A 17,017-nucleotide genomic window follows, 5' to 3' on the forward strand; every position below is an offset into this window, starting at 1 on the left:
CCTTGCTGACCTGCTTGTCAATTTGTTTCCTGTGAGACCAGTCTGCTACCTGGGCTATTATTAGACTTCAGATGTAAAAATCTCCCTGGCAGCGCAGCCACACAGACAGAAAACCCTGCTGTGGAGCGTGCTGCAACCTTCCTCATAAGCTGCAGTGAGACACAGTAACAATACCGACTGTTTTTTTTTCTTGGAAGAAGAAAAGTGCCTTTGCTGTTCTGTCTAATCTTTCCTGTATATATTCACCTCAGCCGGGTCATTGCGGGTAAATCACCGCAGACTATACTCATTTGAAACGTTCATCTTTAAAGCACAGATAGGCAGGCAGCCATGAGATTCTCAAGAGCAGAATAACCGCTGCTTTTGCTAATCCCTCTACTCGTTTATATTCTCCGGCTGCACAATGATTCACTCTGTCACATCATTCAAATGTGTGCACAGGAACAAACATGCACAAAAGGGGGTTAAATGTGTCTGTTTGTGTTTGTGTTCTGGCTTACAGCTGCTCTGGAGTTTTTCTACATCAACAAATGTATTCCATGTTTTCTCTCTTTATGTGTAGTCTTGGCCTCAAATTGTGGTGTTTTTTTTTACCTGAAGTATTCACAGTACCGTGGTAAAAGTCAAGGCTTAGTTAAAAGTTTAAAGCTAACATTTGATACATATTTGTCATGTAAAAGTTGCCTTCTAGTAACAGTTGTTCTTACTGTTTAGCAAAAAATATTCCATTGGATTCCCTACAGGACTACTCTATCTGAATAATTACATTTCTGCAGTCAGGGCCCAGAGAAAGCACAGTGGTTAAACCTTGAACCATCTAGGCCTGTCAAGCTTTTCATGTGTTCGTGCAATTCTAATGAAAAACTTCAACAAAATCTGTGCCCTTTATGGCACCAACTTTGTTGAGAAGACATTTTTATTGAGACATCTGTTTCATTTTGAGCTGCAAGCAATGGCAAAGATGATCGTTAGAAGTAGAGCCAACTGGATCAGAGAAGCTCAAGATCTTTTGGAAACTTCTGACACTCCTCATTACATCATGAATACGCACAGGAGCAGCTAAAGGGAAAATCGTAACTGAGCCAACACAAGTTTGGCGCGATCATGTGGCAGAGAGGGAATGCAAAAAGACTCCCATTAGTGCCTATCTAATGCTTCAGGTAAGATGGTGACATATTATAAGATTGTGTTATGGCATAAACAGGATCATGGAGAAAGGGACGTTGAATGCAGTGAAGATGTGCTGATTTGGACGCATAGCGACTGCTTTCAGAGTTAAAACTCTCATGCTCTCTCTTCTCTCTCTTGTCCAACAAAAACACTTCCATTGACTTTTGGGTTGCACACTACACTGAGGCCGCAAATTTGTTCATACAAATATTCATCTCATTAGACACAGTTCGGCATTTGCTGATCAATGAGTACAACTAAGGTGGTGTGGTTTTGTGCATATTTTGTTGAAATAAAAAAAAAGGTGCATGCAACTTTTTGATTTGAAACGGCTGAATGCAGGAAGTTTAAATAACGAACTGGAATACTCTCTTAGTGTTTTTATAATTGAGATTCTAATTGCGATGGAGTAAAATGAAAGCTAAGACCTTACTGTCAAATTAATTCTCTTTATACAGATGTTGAAGCTAGTTGTCTTGCAAATGGATGTTGACCATATAAACTTGACCATATAGCATCTCATATATTAGCTGTACAGTGAAGAAGCGCTCGTGCCCTTGGCTTCATTCTGCAGCACATTATTCTGTAGTTATTTACTGATTTGACTGCAATTTACTGTTTAATATAGCCCAAAGGAAAACACCATAGATCTAATATAACATTCTAAACGCGACTGACATGTGATGACACACATGGTAGCACAGTGTATTGCAATCGTCGAGGCTGATGAAGTTGCATGCGTTGAGACTGAGGCTTTGATACATCCAGGATAAATTTCCACTCCATCAGCATCAACACATTCACAATCCTACTCGGCAATTAAGAGGCACAAAACGATTTTGCATGTATTTGAAGTATGAGAGCCACTGGAGGAAACCCACACACCCATGGGGAGGACATGCAAACTTAATATAGAAGGAGCTTTGCCTGGAGATTATCTCTTTTGTGAGAAGACAGAGCTCACTAACTACCAAAGTCTTCCACTGCCAGAGTCCTGTGTCGTAGGATGCTTGAATCCTGTTGGGTTTTCTTTTTTTTAACTTTACATCACTTAATGGCAGACAGTACATGGAGCTACCGTTAAAAATGATGTGATGTTTATCAGACACCAAAGCATGCTAAACTTCAAAACCTGGAGAGTCTGAGAAGCAGTCCTGTAATTCCCATTTTCTATTTCCCAGCAAGGGTACTGCTGAACAAATTGAATTACAAGTGAAACAAGAGAGCATGCAAATTAGCAAATTTGTATTAACCCACCAATTGCAGCCGATGAAAAGTTCAGTTTTTGGCTTGTTGACAATCACCACTCTTGCTGAGCAAATGCATAAATGCATCACAAGTAGCATTAATGTGGCTCGTGAGAGTGAGTCGTTCTTCTTTAAAGGGTTTGATTGCACGGTGATCAGCTAAGAGGTTTTTCTTTACCACTGCTCCTTTTATATTACTTTTAAGAAAGTAGGCAATCATGCGCTTACATATTGCAACCTGTTCTTCATTCTTCATGCTCTTAGGCAAAGAAACTCAGCCAGTATTTCCAACAGGGGATATGTGAAAAAGACTTTTCAGAGCCTAACCCCCATCAATAACAGAAAGCTTGTTACAGGTATTTTAAGGATGTTCCATACATATAACATAGTTGCTAGTTGCAGTAGAGTTTATCTGGCTTTTATGTTTGCAACAACTTAATTTGGTTCCACTGAGTTTACATTTTGTCACCTTGGATCTTTGTCAAAAGAGCTGACAACTTAAGCCACAGTTTGTTACTTTTAAGTTAAAAGTTGATTTGTTTTTAAATTTAACATGACTTACTATTACATTTGTAAGTTAAACCATCGTAACATACAACATGGTCACCATTTCCGTTAATCGACATTCTGTACCTTTTCCACCTTAAAATAGTCATTTCTATGGTTTACTTTTCAGATAGAATTGACTGGTTGATACAATGGCTAAGAGGAAGAGGACGATGACAGATAAATCTAAGTATAGAAAAGCGTGACCTGGAGAGAAGCCGGACAGAAAGCAAAAAGGTGGCTCAAGACACTTGCAGAGTAAATCCTGTAAAATTACAGTCATTTGTTAGTCGACATGGAAGGTGGCTTCTTGTAAATCTTTGCTGGCTCCACAATCTCTGTCAAGAGATTCTGAGCAGGGTTGGTGAAACAGCACAACTTGTATCTTAAGACTGCGCAGTTGCATACATTGACCTTCGGTGGGCGCCAAAATGCACCAAACCGAATTCATTCATATTTTATCTTTTATCTTATTTGTTTCCTACAGCACTGGTACCAACATGTTTCTGTGAAGCAAAAAAAAAATCCTGTCAAAGTCAGAAATGGTAGAGAAAAATAAGATAAATATGCCTCCAAAGGAACAAGATGGTATTGATATAAAATACATCAGCTACTTAACCTGCACTAATACAGTCAGCTTGCACTGAATCTGAAGTCTTGAAAGTGTACGCACTCATGCGTGCCTTGTGTGCATGTATGGTTTAAACTGTACATAGCAGTCTGCTCCTACAACGCCGTGGTTTTTTATGACGAAGATTCCAATCAGTTGGCAGTTTCTCACACATATTGAGCGGTATGCTAAAGAGCTCATTAACACGGCGTGTTATGGAGCTCACAAACTTCCATGACATCTTAATTAGATCTTAATGACATTTCTGTTGGAATGGCTGAACTGAGTGAGTACCCTGAGATGAGGGAAACCAGTGCTGATATCCAGAAGGAAACAGGAAAACGACTGATCAGAGAGTGAGTGCGAGCAGGAAACGAGAGCGACGGGAGAGGGAAATGAATTGCAATGGACATTTGTACTGTTTACGTACCCACCAGTCATATAGAATGTCCTGTGTGAGATAGCGTGTGTTAGAAAAGGGATTTGATTAACACTCAGACACTTTTCATTCCCTTTTTCCTTCCTTCTCCTCTCCCCCAGAGGAACATGGGACTATAGGTTGCCCAGTAATTACTCGGCCCGTATCCCAGTGGTATCATATCTCTTAGGGGCCCTCTTAATCGCATTCTTCGCATTTATTACCATGACTTTCCAGTGTAGTCACTCTAGAAATAACTAGCTAAGGACTGCACTGCCAAGGAGGATAACATGATAATGGTATATCTGGCAGATAGGTGGCTGATTAGATATAATAATCTTTTGTAGTGCTGTGTTTTGAATTGCAGATAGATCTGCATGGTCCGCAGTGATACCAGGGAATACTCTGTCTTCCTCTGTATAGGGGGGGGAGGGGGGGGGGGTGCTGCTGTGTATTTTTAGCTGAAAGGTTGATGCACCTTTATACAACTACAAACAAAGTCATCAGACTGCAATGAAAGAACAATAGGCTGCAAGGAACGAGCGGACGACTTCTCGAATCCACGGACTTCAAACTACCCTTGTGATTATATCATTTTTAGTTCACCATAATTACCTGCCCGCTGTCGGCTGTGATCACACGTGTAAGCAGTACAGAGACACTTGCCCGCGAAAATCAACACCTTGTCAGGAGAGGAGGTAATTGATTAAAAATCTCCGAAAGCAAATGTTTATTTACCAGGTAAGTTGCTGTGTGTATGTGTGTGTATTCCTGGGCTCAGCTGGCCTGCCCTGCCCCTCACTGGAGAGCAGCCATTAGAGGAGAAGGGGACAGGGAAATGGGGAGAGGAAACGCATAAAACTAGGGGAAGATGATGAGGAGCCCGGAGAGTGTGCGAACCAGAGATTCCATCAGAGAAAATGAGGGAGGAAAGGCTAAACAGAAACTTTGTGTGAAGCCCCTTGCGAGGAGCAGCGCAAGAAATAAACAGAGTGGATGTGGGTTGAAAGATTGGACAGCAGGAGACGCATTACTTTGAATGTGTTGGTAGCTGCTGATGCTGTTCTGTGTGCAGCCATGTCTGTTTATCACTTTTCTCTTCTCCCCGAGCCCACTGTCTCATCTCTATTCTCCCCCTTATGTGTAGCCTAAATCTGTCAGAGTACAGCCACAAATACCTGGCAACAACCAACATTTGCAACCACCCCCTTGTCTCCCCATCTATCCTCCCCTGCAATGCCTCAAGCTTCTGTTCATTTGCACTTCCTCCCTGCTACTCTGAGACTTTATTCATTTCATTTAGCCTTTATGGCTTTGTTTAGCATTTTATTCGCCGTTAAAGGCCAATAAAAGAAAGCGCTTGTTTTCGCGTGTCGACAATTCACTCTCACACATCTCGGTCCACAGATGCTTGTTTAATTTGGTGGTTTTCCTATCAAGCAGGTCATGTTTTTTTGGGGTTTTTTTTCCTTTTAAAGTGGAACATTTTGCCAACATAATCAACATAGTGCTTCACTCTTTTAACCTATTTGTGGCATCAAGCATCCGGTCTGAACGGCTTATTCTTAGGCTGTAGAAACTTAACAGTTGCCCAGTTGGTTTCTGTTGTTTCCAGGCAGATGTTCTGTAAATCCAGACCAAAGACAGACTCGCCTCTTTTCTGACGCTGGGCCGACTACTTAGCCATTAACCCTCGTCTAGTAGGGCTTTAAACAACCAGACAGCTTGTGCCACACTCAGGCCTTTGGCTGGCCGTCATGGGGAGCCAAAGAATAGCAGTGCGTCACCCTGATGAGCTGTGAGTCAGTCATTGACTGACATCGCTGTCAGATACTATATAGTGTACTCTATCTGTAGCAAGTGGATGGGCATTGATCTTTTTCAGCTCTCATAATCACACTGTGCCTGGCATGCTTTGTGTATTGATCGTGTGGTAACGAACGTCAGGACGTGCATATGGTCTGTGACAGCACTGATTAGAGTCTGTGTGTGTGTGTGTTTATTGCAGGTTCACAGAGGCAGATACGATTGTGATGGGGGACGTGACATACGGGGCCTGCTGCGTGGACGACTTCACCGCCAGAGCTCTGGGAGCTGACTTCATGGTGCACTATGGACACAGCTGTCTGAGTGAGGATGTTTTTTTTTGTGTGTGTTTTTTTAATAAACTCCATTTGTGTATGGTGTTCCCATAGACTGTATTATCATATTAAACTACCACCTTGACATGACCCACTGGATATACAAATGGCTTTTTGAAGTCTTCAGTTAGGTACTACAGGGAGACACTTATAGAGAGTGAGGACTTTTTTAAAAAATGCTAAGCTATTAAAAGTATTCAGTATGCACCTGTGACTGTTTTACTTCTTGGGGGAAACTTTATTTTTGTTTCCCACTGACAGAGATTCTATTTGTAGAGGAAGCTGAGCAGAGGTCTTTATCTATAGGCTAAGGGAAATGATGGAAAATAGAGGACTCACTGCTTGTTCACACACACAATCCTTGGACCAATAAACAAACCCACGTAAACAAATCAAATTATGGCAAAGACTGAAGGAGGTCAAAAGCACAGATACCACATGATTTGCAATAGTTTTTACTTGAAATAAAACCAAATTTGAATTAGAGAAGAACCGACTCTTCAAGGTCTGTTTGGACAAAAACTATTGCAAAAAAAATCAACACACACACAACCAAGAGGTTAGGTTGAGCTACACCTAACATACAGCTATCAAAATCAGCCTGTCACTCAAAGCAATGGCACCCTTCATTATCCATAATTCTTAGCCTTAATAACATGTTCTCAGATTGTGTTCATGAAGATGTACTTTAAAGGCCAATACTGGTTATATAGCATGCTGTAAAACTGTTTGATTGTGTTTTGAAGTTTGGCTTTTTTTTGTTTTTTGAAAAAAAAAAAAATTGGGCTTTACTGGGATTGGACAGTTTTTGGCTCGTCTGCTTGTGCTTCATTTCTCAGCTCGGGGATTAGCTGCTTTGTTGGTCCATTCCTCTAAATCCCATGGAGAAATGTGAATTCTATAAGACCTTAAGAGAGAGCATTATATAAGGAGTCAGACAACAAACAGACTAACCGATGGAGCTATTGATCAACGGAAAACCTAACTAGTTAGCGCATCCTGCTAACTCTATGTATGGAAGCACATACAGTATAAGACCTTTGGAGGCCGGACATCCCATTTAGCCAGCAGATCAATGAGGAACATACATTAGAGGCGTCCTTTAGAAAGCTTCATGCAGTTCTGGAGGACCTTCAGCCTCACCCCCGCTGTCTGTCTCTTACTGAACATGGGGAGGAAATGCTAAATCAATAGTTCTGATATTTCCCTGCCAGAACAAGCTCCCCTCTTCCAAATACCAGAAATGACCTACAGAATTTTAATGCACCGGAAAGCTTTCTTGAGGTGCTTTGTTGATCTTTCGATATGAACACTCATTATCTGGCATCTGTGTGGGAGTTTTGTGCACATGCAGCACGTATATTTAGAGAAGAGATATAAACATGTCCACAATTTACATTCAGAAAAACCCAGAAAGCCCGAAGATAAAAGACCCTGAGATGAATTATTGCTTGGTTGTGAAGTTTCTCTGAAGACATTTTCAAACAAACTCGATCGAACTACAGATTCCCAAATAATCTGTGTGTGCGAGTGCCAGTATGTAAGTGTTCCTGACTTCATCGCACAGTCATGAGGACATCATGTGCACTGTTTCCAAAGATGTCAGGTATCTGTGGGAGATTAAAGAGACTGATTTGTGGCTGACTCACAAAAGAAAGCTGTGTGTCCTGTGCTCCTTTAATCTCCTTTCATTTCCTTTGAAAGATCAAAAAGCCCCTCCATCCAGCACAGGACCATGTGGGCAAAACCATAACTCCATTTCAGAATATGTTTTGTGGGTGTATTAGTGTTTGCTGATGTGAGAGGTGTGGACTTAATTTGACGTTGTTCGGGTTTAAAGAGCAGTTTTTGGCTTGGCTTTAATCGTCCGCGGGAGTCTCGTGTGCACTGATTTCGACAATATTTCCTACAGGCCAAAGGAATTTTATTTCCATCACATGTATGAAGATACATGTTTTTGGTGTTTTTTCTTGAAACTTTAGATTCAACCTGATTTGACACCTGAGTTCTAAAATCATGAGACTATGTCCATGTTTATATGTGCTGTATATCTACAGACTCAAATCCAACCTCTACAAAGAAGCCTCGGTTCGCCAACCTTCGCTAATTTCTTCATGATGTCATTTCAAATTGATTCCAAAAAACAAACCATTTAAACTTGGACTCATTGATGAGTATCTGTTATTTCAAAGTGTGTGTGTGTGTGTGTGTGTGATCGAGTGTATTTGACACAAATATAGACAAACAAACAATACAAATACAATTTTGAACCAACGTTTTCATGTAAAGAAGGGATCTGCCAACACTGTCCCTCAAACCTGCATTCACTGTTGGAACTGCTGATTCTTCAATTAGTCAGTAAACCACGTTTTTTTCTTAAAAGATTTCTTAGCCTATATTACTATGAACGTGATCTGTTTTCATTGGCATTAATGAACAGCTTACCTATGAGATGTATAGATGTATTAAAGCACTGATGGGGCGAGTAACTTCTGTCCATCTCATTGACTGTGTCTGTGATTGCAGCGTCTGAGTGCTCTCAGGCTACCATGCTAATGAGAGCACAGATCGATGTCACTCTTCTTTGCCCTTTAGGTTTAGCGAGTGCCCATAAACAAGCAACAGACAGCTGTTTTTTACTCCACTCCTCCAACCCTTTTTAGCCTCATGATATATTTAACTCCTTGGTTGTTCACTCAACATGCAGCCTTTGGCAAAGCCCACCTTTGTAAACCTTACATCCATCTCCTGCTCTTCCCTCTGTGCTGTGCTGAGAGATGTGAGCCCATTCATCACCACTGCTGCCAGTTTATTGACAAGCCCACCCCCAACCCCCCAAAACCTCCAAACACACATCCACACTCACTCAGAGTATCCTCTTACTTTTTCCACTCTTCCTCTCTTCCAATACCTATCTCTTAGAATTAATACACTGCATTATTAAATCACTTACCTCTACCACCATATTGAATTTCAGTTTTACCCAGCCTACTTTAATGGGAATTTTTCATTTCTTCCTCCTGGTTTCCATCCTATCTGCTTTTTATTCCCAGTGAAACATGGGAAAGAAAATCTCTCAGCATCTCTCAGCTCCCACACCATCTCTATCTGCTCTTTTTTTTTTTTTCTTCACCTTTTTGTATCCTTTAGTCTTCTATTTGTCCCTCTTATGACTCCCTGAGTCTGGGTCTTCAAGTAAGCCGTAAATGCTCATAAAGCATCTCCAACATAACGAGCCGTTTACTTAATCAGGACAAAAATAAATAAATCTTTAGCCACAAATTGAATGTAACACAAAAGGATGACAAATTAAAATGACCAGCGCCAACAATAATAAAGCTTTCTTTGGCCAAAGTGAAACCTTCCTTAAGCCAAAAGGACCTGGAAAAAGTGATCCATGCTTTTATTACATCTCGTTCAGATTATTGTAATTCTTTGTATGTCGGCATTGGCCAGTCTGAGCTCAACCGTCTGCAGCTGGTCCAGAATGCAGCAGCTCGTCTCCTAGCTGGGACAAAGATGCGTGAGCACATAACTCCAGTACTTTTTTCACTGCACTGGCTTCCGGTTATTTACAGGATTCATTTTAAGATTATTTTAATTTTTTTTTTTTCTATATGGGTTGGCCCCAGAATACTTGTCTGACCTCATTGTGGTTACACCAGCCATCCAGAGCCTTGAGGTCAGCTAACCAAATGATCCTGGACATTCCCTGTTCCTTTTTAAATCTAGAGGAGATAGAGCGTTCGCAGTTGCAGCCCCCACTCTGTGGAACTCCTTACCTTTGGCTGTGCACACTGTGAACTGCCTCTCAACTTTTAAAACGCAGCTGAAAACACATCCGTTTTCTTTAGCTTTTAACAGTGTATAAGTCACTTTTATTGGGTTTTATTGTTGTGCTTAGTGTTTCTGCTGTTCGTGGTGGGGCGGATTACTGTCTTTCACTGTAAAGCACTTTGGTTGGCTACTCGCTAATTTAAATGTGCTATATAAATAAAGTTGACATTGACAAGTTGACATTTCATGGCCGTATTTTGTATGCATATTTTGTTGGACCCTCATCTACTTTTTCAGAACTTAGCACGTCTCTCGCAGGGCGGGTTAGCGTAGTAAATGGCCTGTGAAATTAATGGCATCAACAGTAATCTCATGTGTGTTTCCCCTAAATAATTGAAGTCTTTGCATCAGTTCTCCGCATTTGCTGGAGATTCACGCTGAATGAGTTTCAGTCAGATCACATGGCGGGCGCCTACTGTAAGCTAAAGGATGCATGTCCTGTTTTAGCCATATAGTCCTGTACACGTGCTGCAGTGTTAATGTTCGAGGCAGCATCAATAGTGAATACACCACAGGCTAACCTGACATAACAGAGTGAATTATTCATCCGTTGTTCCTTTTTGTCTCCCTGTAGTCCCTATAGACTCCACTGCAGGTATAAAGATGCTCTATGTGTTTGTGGACATCCAGATGGACAATGGACACTTCCTGGACACGGTCAAGTTCAACTTCCCTCCTGGACAATCTCTGGCACTCGTCAGCACTATTCAGTTTGTGGCAGCACTGCAGGTGATGAAACACCAGCCTGTGTGTTTTTGTGTAGAAGACTCATTTTGTGTGTGTGTGTGTGTGTGTGTGTGTGTGTGTGTGTCAGAAAGAGCTGACGTAGAGTGATTCTGAATCTGAACCTGACTTGTCTTGTCACTTTTGTGCATTTCCTGTCTCTCCTTTTAAGGTTTTTTTTTATAGGTACAGTATGAGAACAGACACACACACACACACACACACACACACACACACACACACACAGGCGCACATATATATTTCTGTACTTTTCCTGTCTTTTATGAACAAGAGCTTGCTCGCCAAACTTAAGCTCAGTTCAAGTGTGGGTTTGAGGAACCTGGCAGCGGTTATTTTTTGATTTTTAAAGGTGGAACGAACCTCAGAAGGCCTCTGCATCGTGCTTATCTCTGCTCTTTATATAAGCAGTGGCAGCATATATAGCATTAAGGTCAAGGAACATTTCACTTAGTAGTCTGTAATGTGTCTCATTTGCTGTGTTAAACCAGCAGTACTCCACTGCCTTCCACTAATGTAACCACTGTTATTTTTAAACCTCGCTCTGCGTGTGGGTCATATTTAATGTGGGGTGTTTGGGTATATCTATGCATGATGTTCTGTTAGCATGTGTGCCTGTTTTTCAATCATGTCTTTATGGTGTGTGGGCTTGCTTAGGTCACACAGTATGGGCGGGAGAAGCTGAGAGTTCACAGTATATTCCCTGTAGACTTTCTTAAATTAGCCTTAAAACGTTCAATTTCTCTTTCCACCTCCAAGCGCACTAACTCTTTATTTTCTTTTGTAATTGTGTGCACTTTCATCTTCTCCCTTTGCTTCAATGAAGGGAAAGGTTTATTTTCTTGAGTATGAAAGCGCTCTTTTTCTTACGTTTGCTGATATTTCTTGTTTATTTTTGACATTATGATACTCATATTTTTTTGTATGTATGTACATATATATACACACACACACACACACACACACACACACACACACACACAGTGCCTCTAAGAATAAAAAATACATTTTACCCAGAGTGGACACATTTGTCAAAGTCAGAGAGTCATGCACAAGCAATGAAGCTTCACAAAAAAATCACAGTAAGGGTTGGTGACCTTTCCCATTTGTTGCCTCATTGCCTTCTGTCAATCCTTCATCTTTAAATACAACACTTGTCCTTCTGCTCACATACAGTATCCATATCTAACTCCTTTGCATCGATTATCTGTGTGCTTAGAGAGCCTTCAAATTGTAGAAAAACACAGGAATTGAAATTCTAAACACATTAAGTGTAAAAAGAAATGTTGCCATGTTTTCCCCCACTCATAAATACATAAGCTCAGGCAAAACAAACAGAAAAAAAGTTGGATGAGCAGCTTCACTGGACACATTTCAGGCTTGGCACGTTTCGATTATTAACAAGCAGGAAGTGACAGCTTAATTCAGTGTTATAAGATGAACCTTAAGTAGAAAATGTTTGTTTTTTGTAATTTAAGCATTTTATATTCTTAATTGTTTTATTGGGGGGGTTTTTTGACTGAAGAGAATTTAAAATATTTACCAAGAAAGATTTTGAACACATGAAATGATTTGAAGTCCATCCACTGAATATTCCTATACCGTGTTTAAAGAGTTGGTGGAAAAACTCAAAATATTCAAATACAAATGTATGTGGTTCAAATAAACAAAGATGACAGATGCTGTTTCTTATGAAGTCAATTCTTCATTACATTAAAAGTACAGTTGGTCATTTTCTCCAGATACACGTCAAAGGTTTTGGTTGAAACTGCCTTTAGGTCCTGACAGAAAGTAATAATTCATTTGCTCTAACGTTATTTCTAAGCATTAAAAGCAGAGAGCTGAGGTCAGCTTCTGGACCAATGGTGCTCCTGCATATAAGTGAGGGGCGTGGCTTTTGAGGAAGCACAGAGGGGATGGGGCTGGGTGCAGATGGAGCACTGAGGGAATGCTACTTTCAAAATCATGCTAGTTTTCAGAAAAGACCAACTCTGACTGCAAGTGCCTGCATCCCCATGTCATGATTGGTCTGTTTGAGAAGCCTCTGTCCACTGTTGGCTTTGCTTGTGGTTTTTCCTGTACAGGACTTGCTGTTAAACAACACAAGCAAATACCATCCACACCTTTTTTTTTTTGCTTGTCTCAGTTCCGATTTCTGTGTCATTATCAATACCTCCTAAGGTGGCTTGAAAGCCCTTTAAGATAACTAATGGTCTTTCATGTAGCTTTCCTTTTTTTAAAGCAATTCCAAACCTGTGGCTACTCTAGAAAACAAGGATGTGTTGATATGTACCTTGTCAAATCAAATCTCTCATTATCTCTTCTCCCTCCTTCCTCCATGCTGCAGGCTGTGAGTGCAGCTCTCAAGCCGGCGTACGATGTGCTGGTCCCGCAGTGTCGACCTCTGTCACCAGGAGAAATTTTGGGCTGTACCTCCCCTCGCTTGGACCGTCGTGTAGATGCTATAATGTGAGATACTTTTTTTTCCCCTCCTGTCTGCTCAAACCAGCGTTTACTCATCCACACCCCCTCCTAGCAGCTACCTTAACAATGTCTTTATGACCGTATCCATCCATACGACACAGGGAACACTCAGCATGACATCACCACAGTGTGCCAGGCTTCTGATGCGCACAGCTGGAAACAGGCAGATGCAGATACAGGACAAATACCTTCGCACTTTGTTAAGCCAGACAGGCAGACCACTTTTAAGCAAACCACGACACATCCAGACAATGCTCGCCAAAAAAATCCCATGTTTAAAAGAAATGTTTTCAGAAGGCATGAAAGCCGCTGTGCTGCGTTCATGGTGAGAATTTATCAAATGTGTCCCCATGTGTCCTTAAGTCTATTTCAGCTGTGTGGTTTTTTTTCCCATCATCATTTCCTACAAATGGAGGAAACAAAAGAAATCCAGGAGGAAGCTGGATGTGTCCTAAAATCCTTTTTTATTCTGCATTTTATTTACATCTGTATAAATGCAGTGCAAGCGAGACTATCAAAGAGATGCTCCTCCTGTCTGTTCTGCGGGGAGGAGAGCTCCCTGGCAAACAGCATCAGGCAAATAAACAACACCTCCGCAGCCACTTTCTGTCCGTACAGTACATCTGGTGCGGCTCTACAGTACGCTCAGTCCTATGCTTTGTGGTGCATACAGAGTTGAAGTAATTCCCCAGATATTATTATGTCGAGGTGAATCACCCCGTATATATCTGATCAGTGCATGTCTAGTGTTAGTCCATGTGATTAAAACCTCCCAGAGCTCGGGATGAAGATGGCTAACAAGAACGTTATTTGCTGTTTGGGTAAGCTTGGCTGTGTGGGACAGAAACACAATGTGTGTGTGTTTTAATATATATGAAAGTAGAAGAGTTAAGGTGTTCTTCACTTTCTAATCCAAGGTGCGTTGTCTTTGATGTGTATTCGGTGGTAGAGGGAATCGATTAGGCTGCCTGAGAGTTGGTACACTTCTTTAAATCTCTCTCTCTCTCTCTCTCTCTGTCTCTCTCTCTCTCTCTCTTTCTCTTTTTCGCTTTCTCTCCTGTGGAACAAAGGCCCGCACTCCTAAACCAAAATTTGTAAGAATGGAAGAAGTGTTTTATTATGCTCTGACAGCTGCCCCAAAATCTAAATTTCTGATTTTTTTATTATTTTTTTTATTATTTTTTTTGCACCCCGTTTTAGCAAGCTTTCTTTTATATCAATAAATGTCCATCAAGGTTTTGAATCATGTGATCATCCATTTTTATTGCTCAAAAAAAAGCAGCACTCATTTTAACAGTGTAAGGGTTTATTTCCCATTACCTCGGAAGGTGGAATAAATTCCAGTGTTACATGTGATATGTTACATAAATTCAAAATGAGTCAGTGTTGAAAATGTGTCATAATTGTATCTTTCTTAAGCTTTTGGGTACTGTGAATGGGTTGGACTGTATTAGTCTTTAAGGTCTGACTCGAGGCATAAAAAACGCCTGGTGTGTTTCATTTCTATAATGAAGGGAAGTGTATTTAAAAAACTTGAAAGTGCATGAAAAGAGCCATAAGAAGACATCTGTCAACCACTCCTGTCAGTAGCCTCCACTTTGTCTCAGTCACATAAGACCATTAGGAAGGATATGAACGTATAGATGCACTGCTTTACCAGAAGAGAACTTTTATAGAGAACAATAGAATATGGATGGCAGGACTGTGATTACGGGGAAAGCACTCCAGGCTCCTAAAGCTACAGAGAGCTGAGGACAAGCTCGGCTGAAGTGCAACAGACTATTTGTTCTGAGCATAATTGTATGAAGGCCTTGGTTGTTGCTTAGCAAAGCCAAGAGAAGCCGTGAAACAGATGCTCCCTTGAGTGCATTTTGTGTTTACATTCACTGCCATGCATGAATCACACACACAGAGGTATAGGCAGACATATGTACTTTACTTATACATATGTGTTTTTTTTTCTCTTAAGGATAAGGAAATATTGTCCTCCTTTTTCACTTTTCAATCAGTCCCCTGTGGTCTGAATAGAATTGCAAAGGGGTGGAAAGTTTCCAGTAAATTTCCGGAAACTTTCCATGGGAAGTTAAGTTTGGACATTTTGGAAATATTCCCAATCTGAAACTTTCCTTGGGAATGAATGGGAATTTATGGGAAATTACTGGAAGTTGAGGGTAAATTTACTAAACTGTATCATATCCTAGCATAATTATATACATTTTGTTTTCTCCTAAGCAGTCATCGATGCAAAATAATTTAATTTAAAAAAACAACAGATTTATATCACATTTTTAAAATATATTAGTATACTTCTAATCTAATATATAAGTTAGTAGGCTTAATTGCCTGCCCTGTCTCAAAAGGCCTACGGAGACCACACAGTAATGAGTAGGAGGACCGACTGACCTGAGCCCACGAAAAGTGAGAGCAGGATTCTTTTAAGACCTTTTAAGACCCGGAGAGAGGGGGTTACTGTGCTTTCAGACACCTACAAGCCTCGATGTACTTATGGTTGGGTGAATTCCCAAACCAGTGCCTGGTTTAATCGGGAGGGCTTGCATTCCTCTGTAAACAGCACGCTCCAGTTGTTGGGGTTACGTTCCCCGATAGCGTGCATGAGCAGACCCTCCACCTCGGCCTAAGGCCTTCTGCCCGGTAACACTTGTGTTTTCTGTTAGAAGGCCTCAGAGGTGAATGGATAGATGGAGAGAGCCAGAGAAAAAGCTTTTAGAAAGCTTGCAGACGAAACGTATAAAAACTATAGAAACTATATTTGTTATGGTCGCAAATTGAATTCTGATTGTCTGGGGGGGGGTTACCGTCTGTAGAGGATTATTCTATTCTCACATTGAATTGACTGGTGCTTCTTTATAGTTATCTTGGAGATGGAAGATTTCACCTGGAATCGATAATGATTGCAAACCCTGATATCCCTGCCTACAGGTACTGTGGCTCCTTTTTTTAATCCCATTTTTTTTATTGACTGTAATAAATAGCTGAGCTCATCAACAAAATGTGTGTTCTGCTCAATCAACCTCAGTACTGTTCACACAAGTTGAGAGCAACAGATGACATGACAATGATATACGGTTAGGACTGCAGGATACAGATATAGGACAAGAAAAGAAAAGAGACATTTTACAAAAGTCTATGTTTTGCTTCAACAGATCATTGAGATATTAGAATGATTTTGCATAGGAGAGATATTTGTAAAAGTTAATATTATTAAAATAAGTTACAGTCAACATTAACCCTGTTATTGTACTTTCATGATGGTATTTGGTGAGGAGGCAGATCTGATTTTGTCTTGTTTGTATGCAAAATCAAATTGTGTTTTTATGGACACACACACTGCCACACAGATCATAGCTCTCTCATAAACAAGATGCTAATCTCAAGAGCACTCATTGCGCCAAAGAAAAGCAGATTAGATGCTCAGAAATTCCTCATTTTGTTCCTCAGATACATCAACTCCCGTCATACTTGATGACTTTTCATGATTTGATTTTTTTTTTTCATCCTTTCTTGCACTTTCTTCCTCAAGACATTTACCTGAATGATGAATGGAAATGTGTGCAATGCATTCATTGTTTTCAGAGCAAGGTGTCTATTCCTCTTTTTGTATGTGCTGCCAGATATGACCCCTACAGCAAGGTGTTCAGCAGGGAGTACTATGACCACGAGGCCATGCGAGCCTTGAGGCTCCAGGCTGTCGACAAGGCTCGATCAGCCCAGAGATGGGGTCTGATCATGGGCACGCTGGGCCGGCAGGGCAGCCCAAAAGTCCTAGAGGTAAGAGTCTGAATCCTTATTTCAACAGTCTGCA

General features: G+C 40.8%; 1 protein-coding gene across 1 annotated transcript in view; it reads left to right on the forward strand.

Annotated features, from left to right (window-relative positions):
• The window catches only part of dph1 (diphthamide biosynthesis 1), a 52,427-nt gene that overhangs the window by 22,500 nt on the left and 12,910 nt on the right, over nucleotides 1-17,017 (forward strand). The window contains exons 4-8 of the mRNA XM_079354802.1: nucleotides 6,000-6,121; nucleotides 10,544-10,698; nucleotides 13,058-13,179; nucleotides 16,066-16,134; nucleotides 16,827-16,983. Coding sequence (XP_079210928.1) covers nucleotides 6,000-6,121; nucleotides 10,544-10,698; nucleotides 13,058-13,179; nucleotides 16,066-16,134; nucleotides 16,827-16,983 — 625 coding nt within the window. The remainder of the gene's footprint in view (nucleotides 1-5,999; nucleotides 6,122-10,543; nucleotides 10,699-13,057; nucleotides 13,180-16,065; nucleotides 16,135-16,826; nucleotides 16,984-17,017) is intronic.

This window comes from Symphodus melops (assembly GCF_947650265.1).
Source record: "Symphodus melops genome assembly, chromosome: 10".
Classification (NCBI taxonomy): domain Eukaryota; kingdom Metazoa; phylum Chordata; class Actinopteri; order Labriformes; family Labridae; genus Symphodus; species Symphodus melops.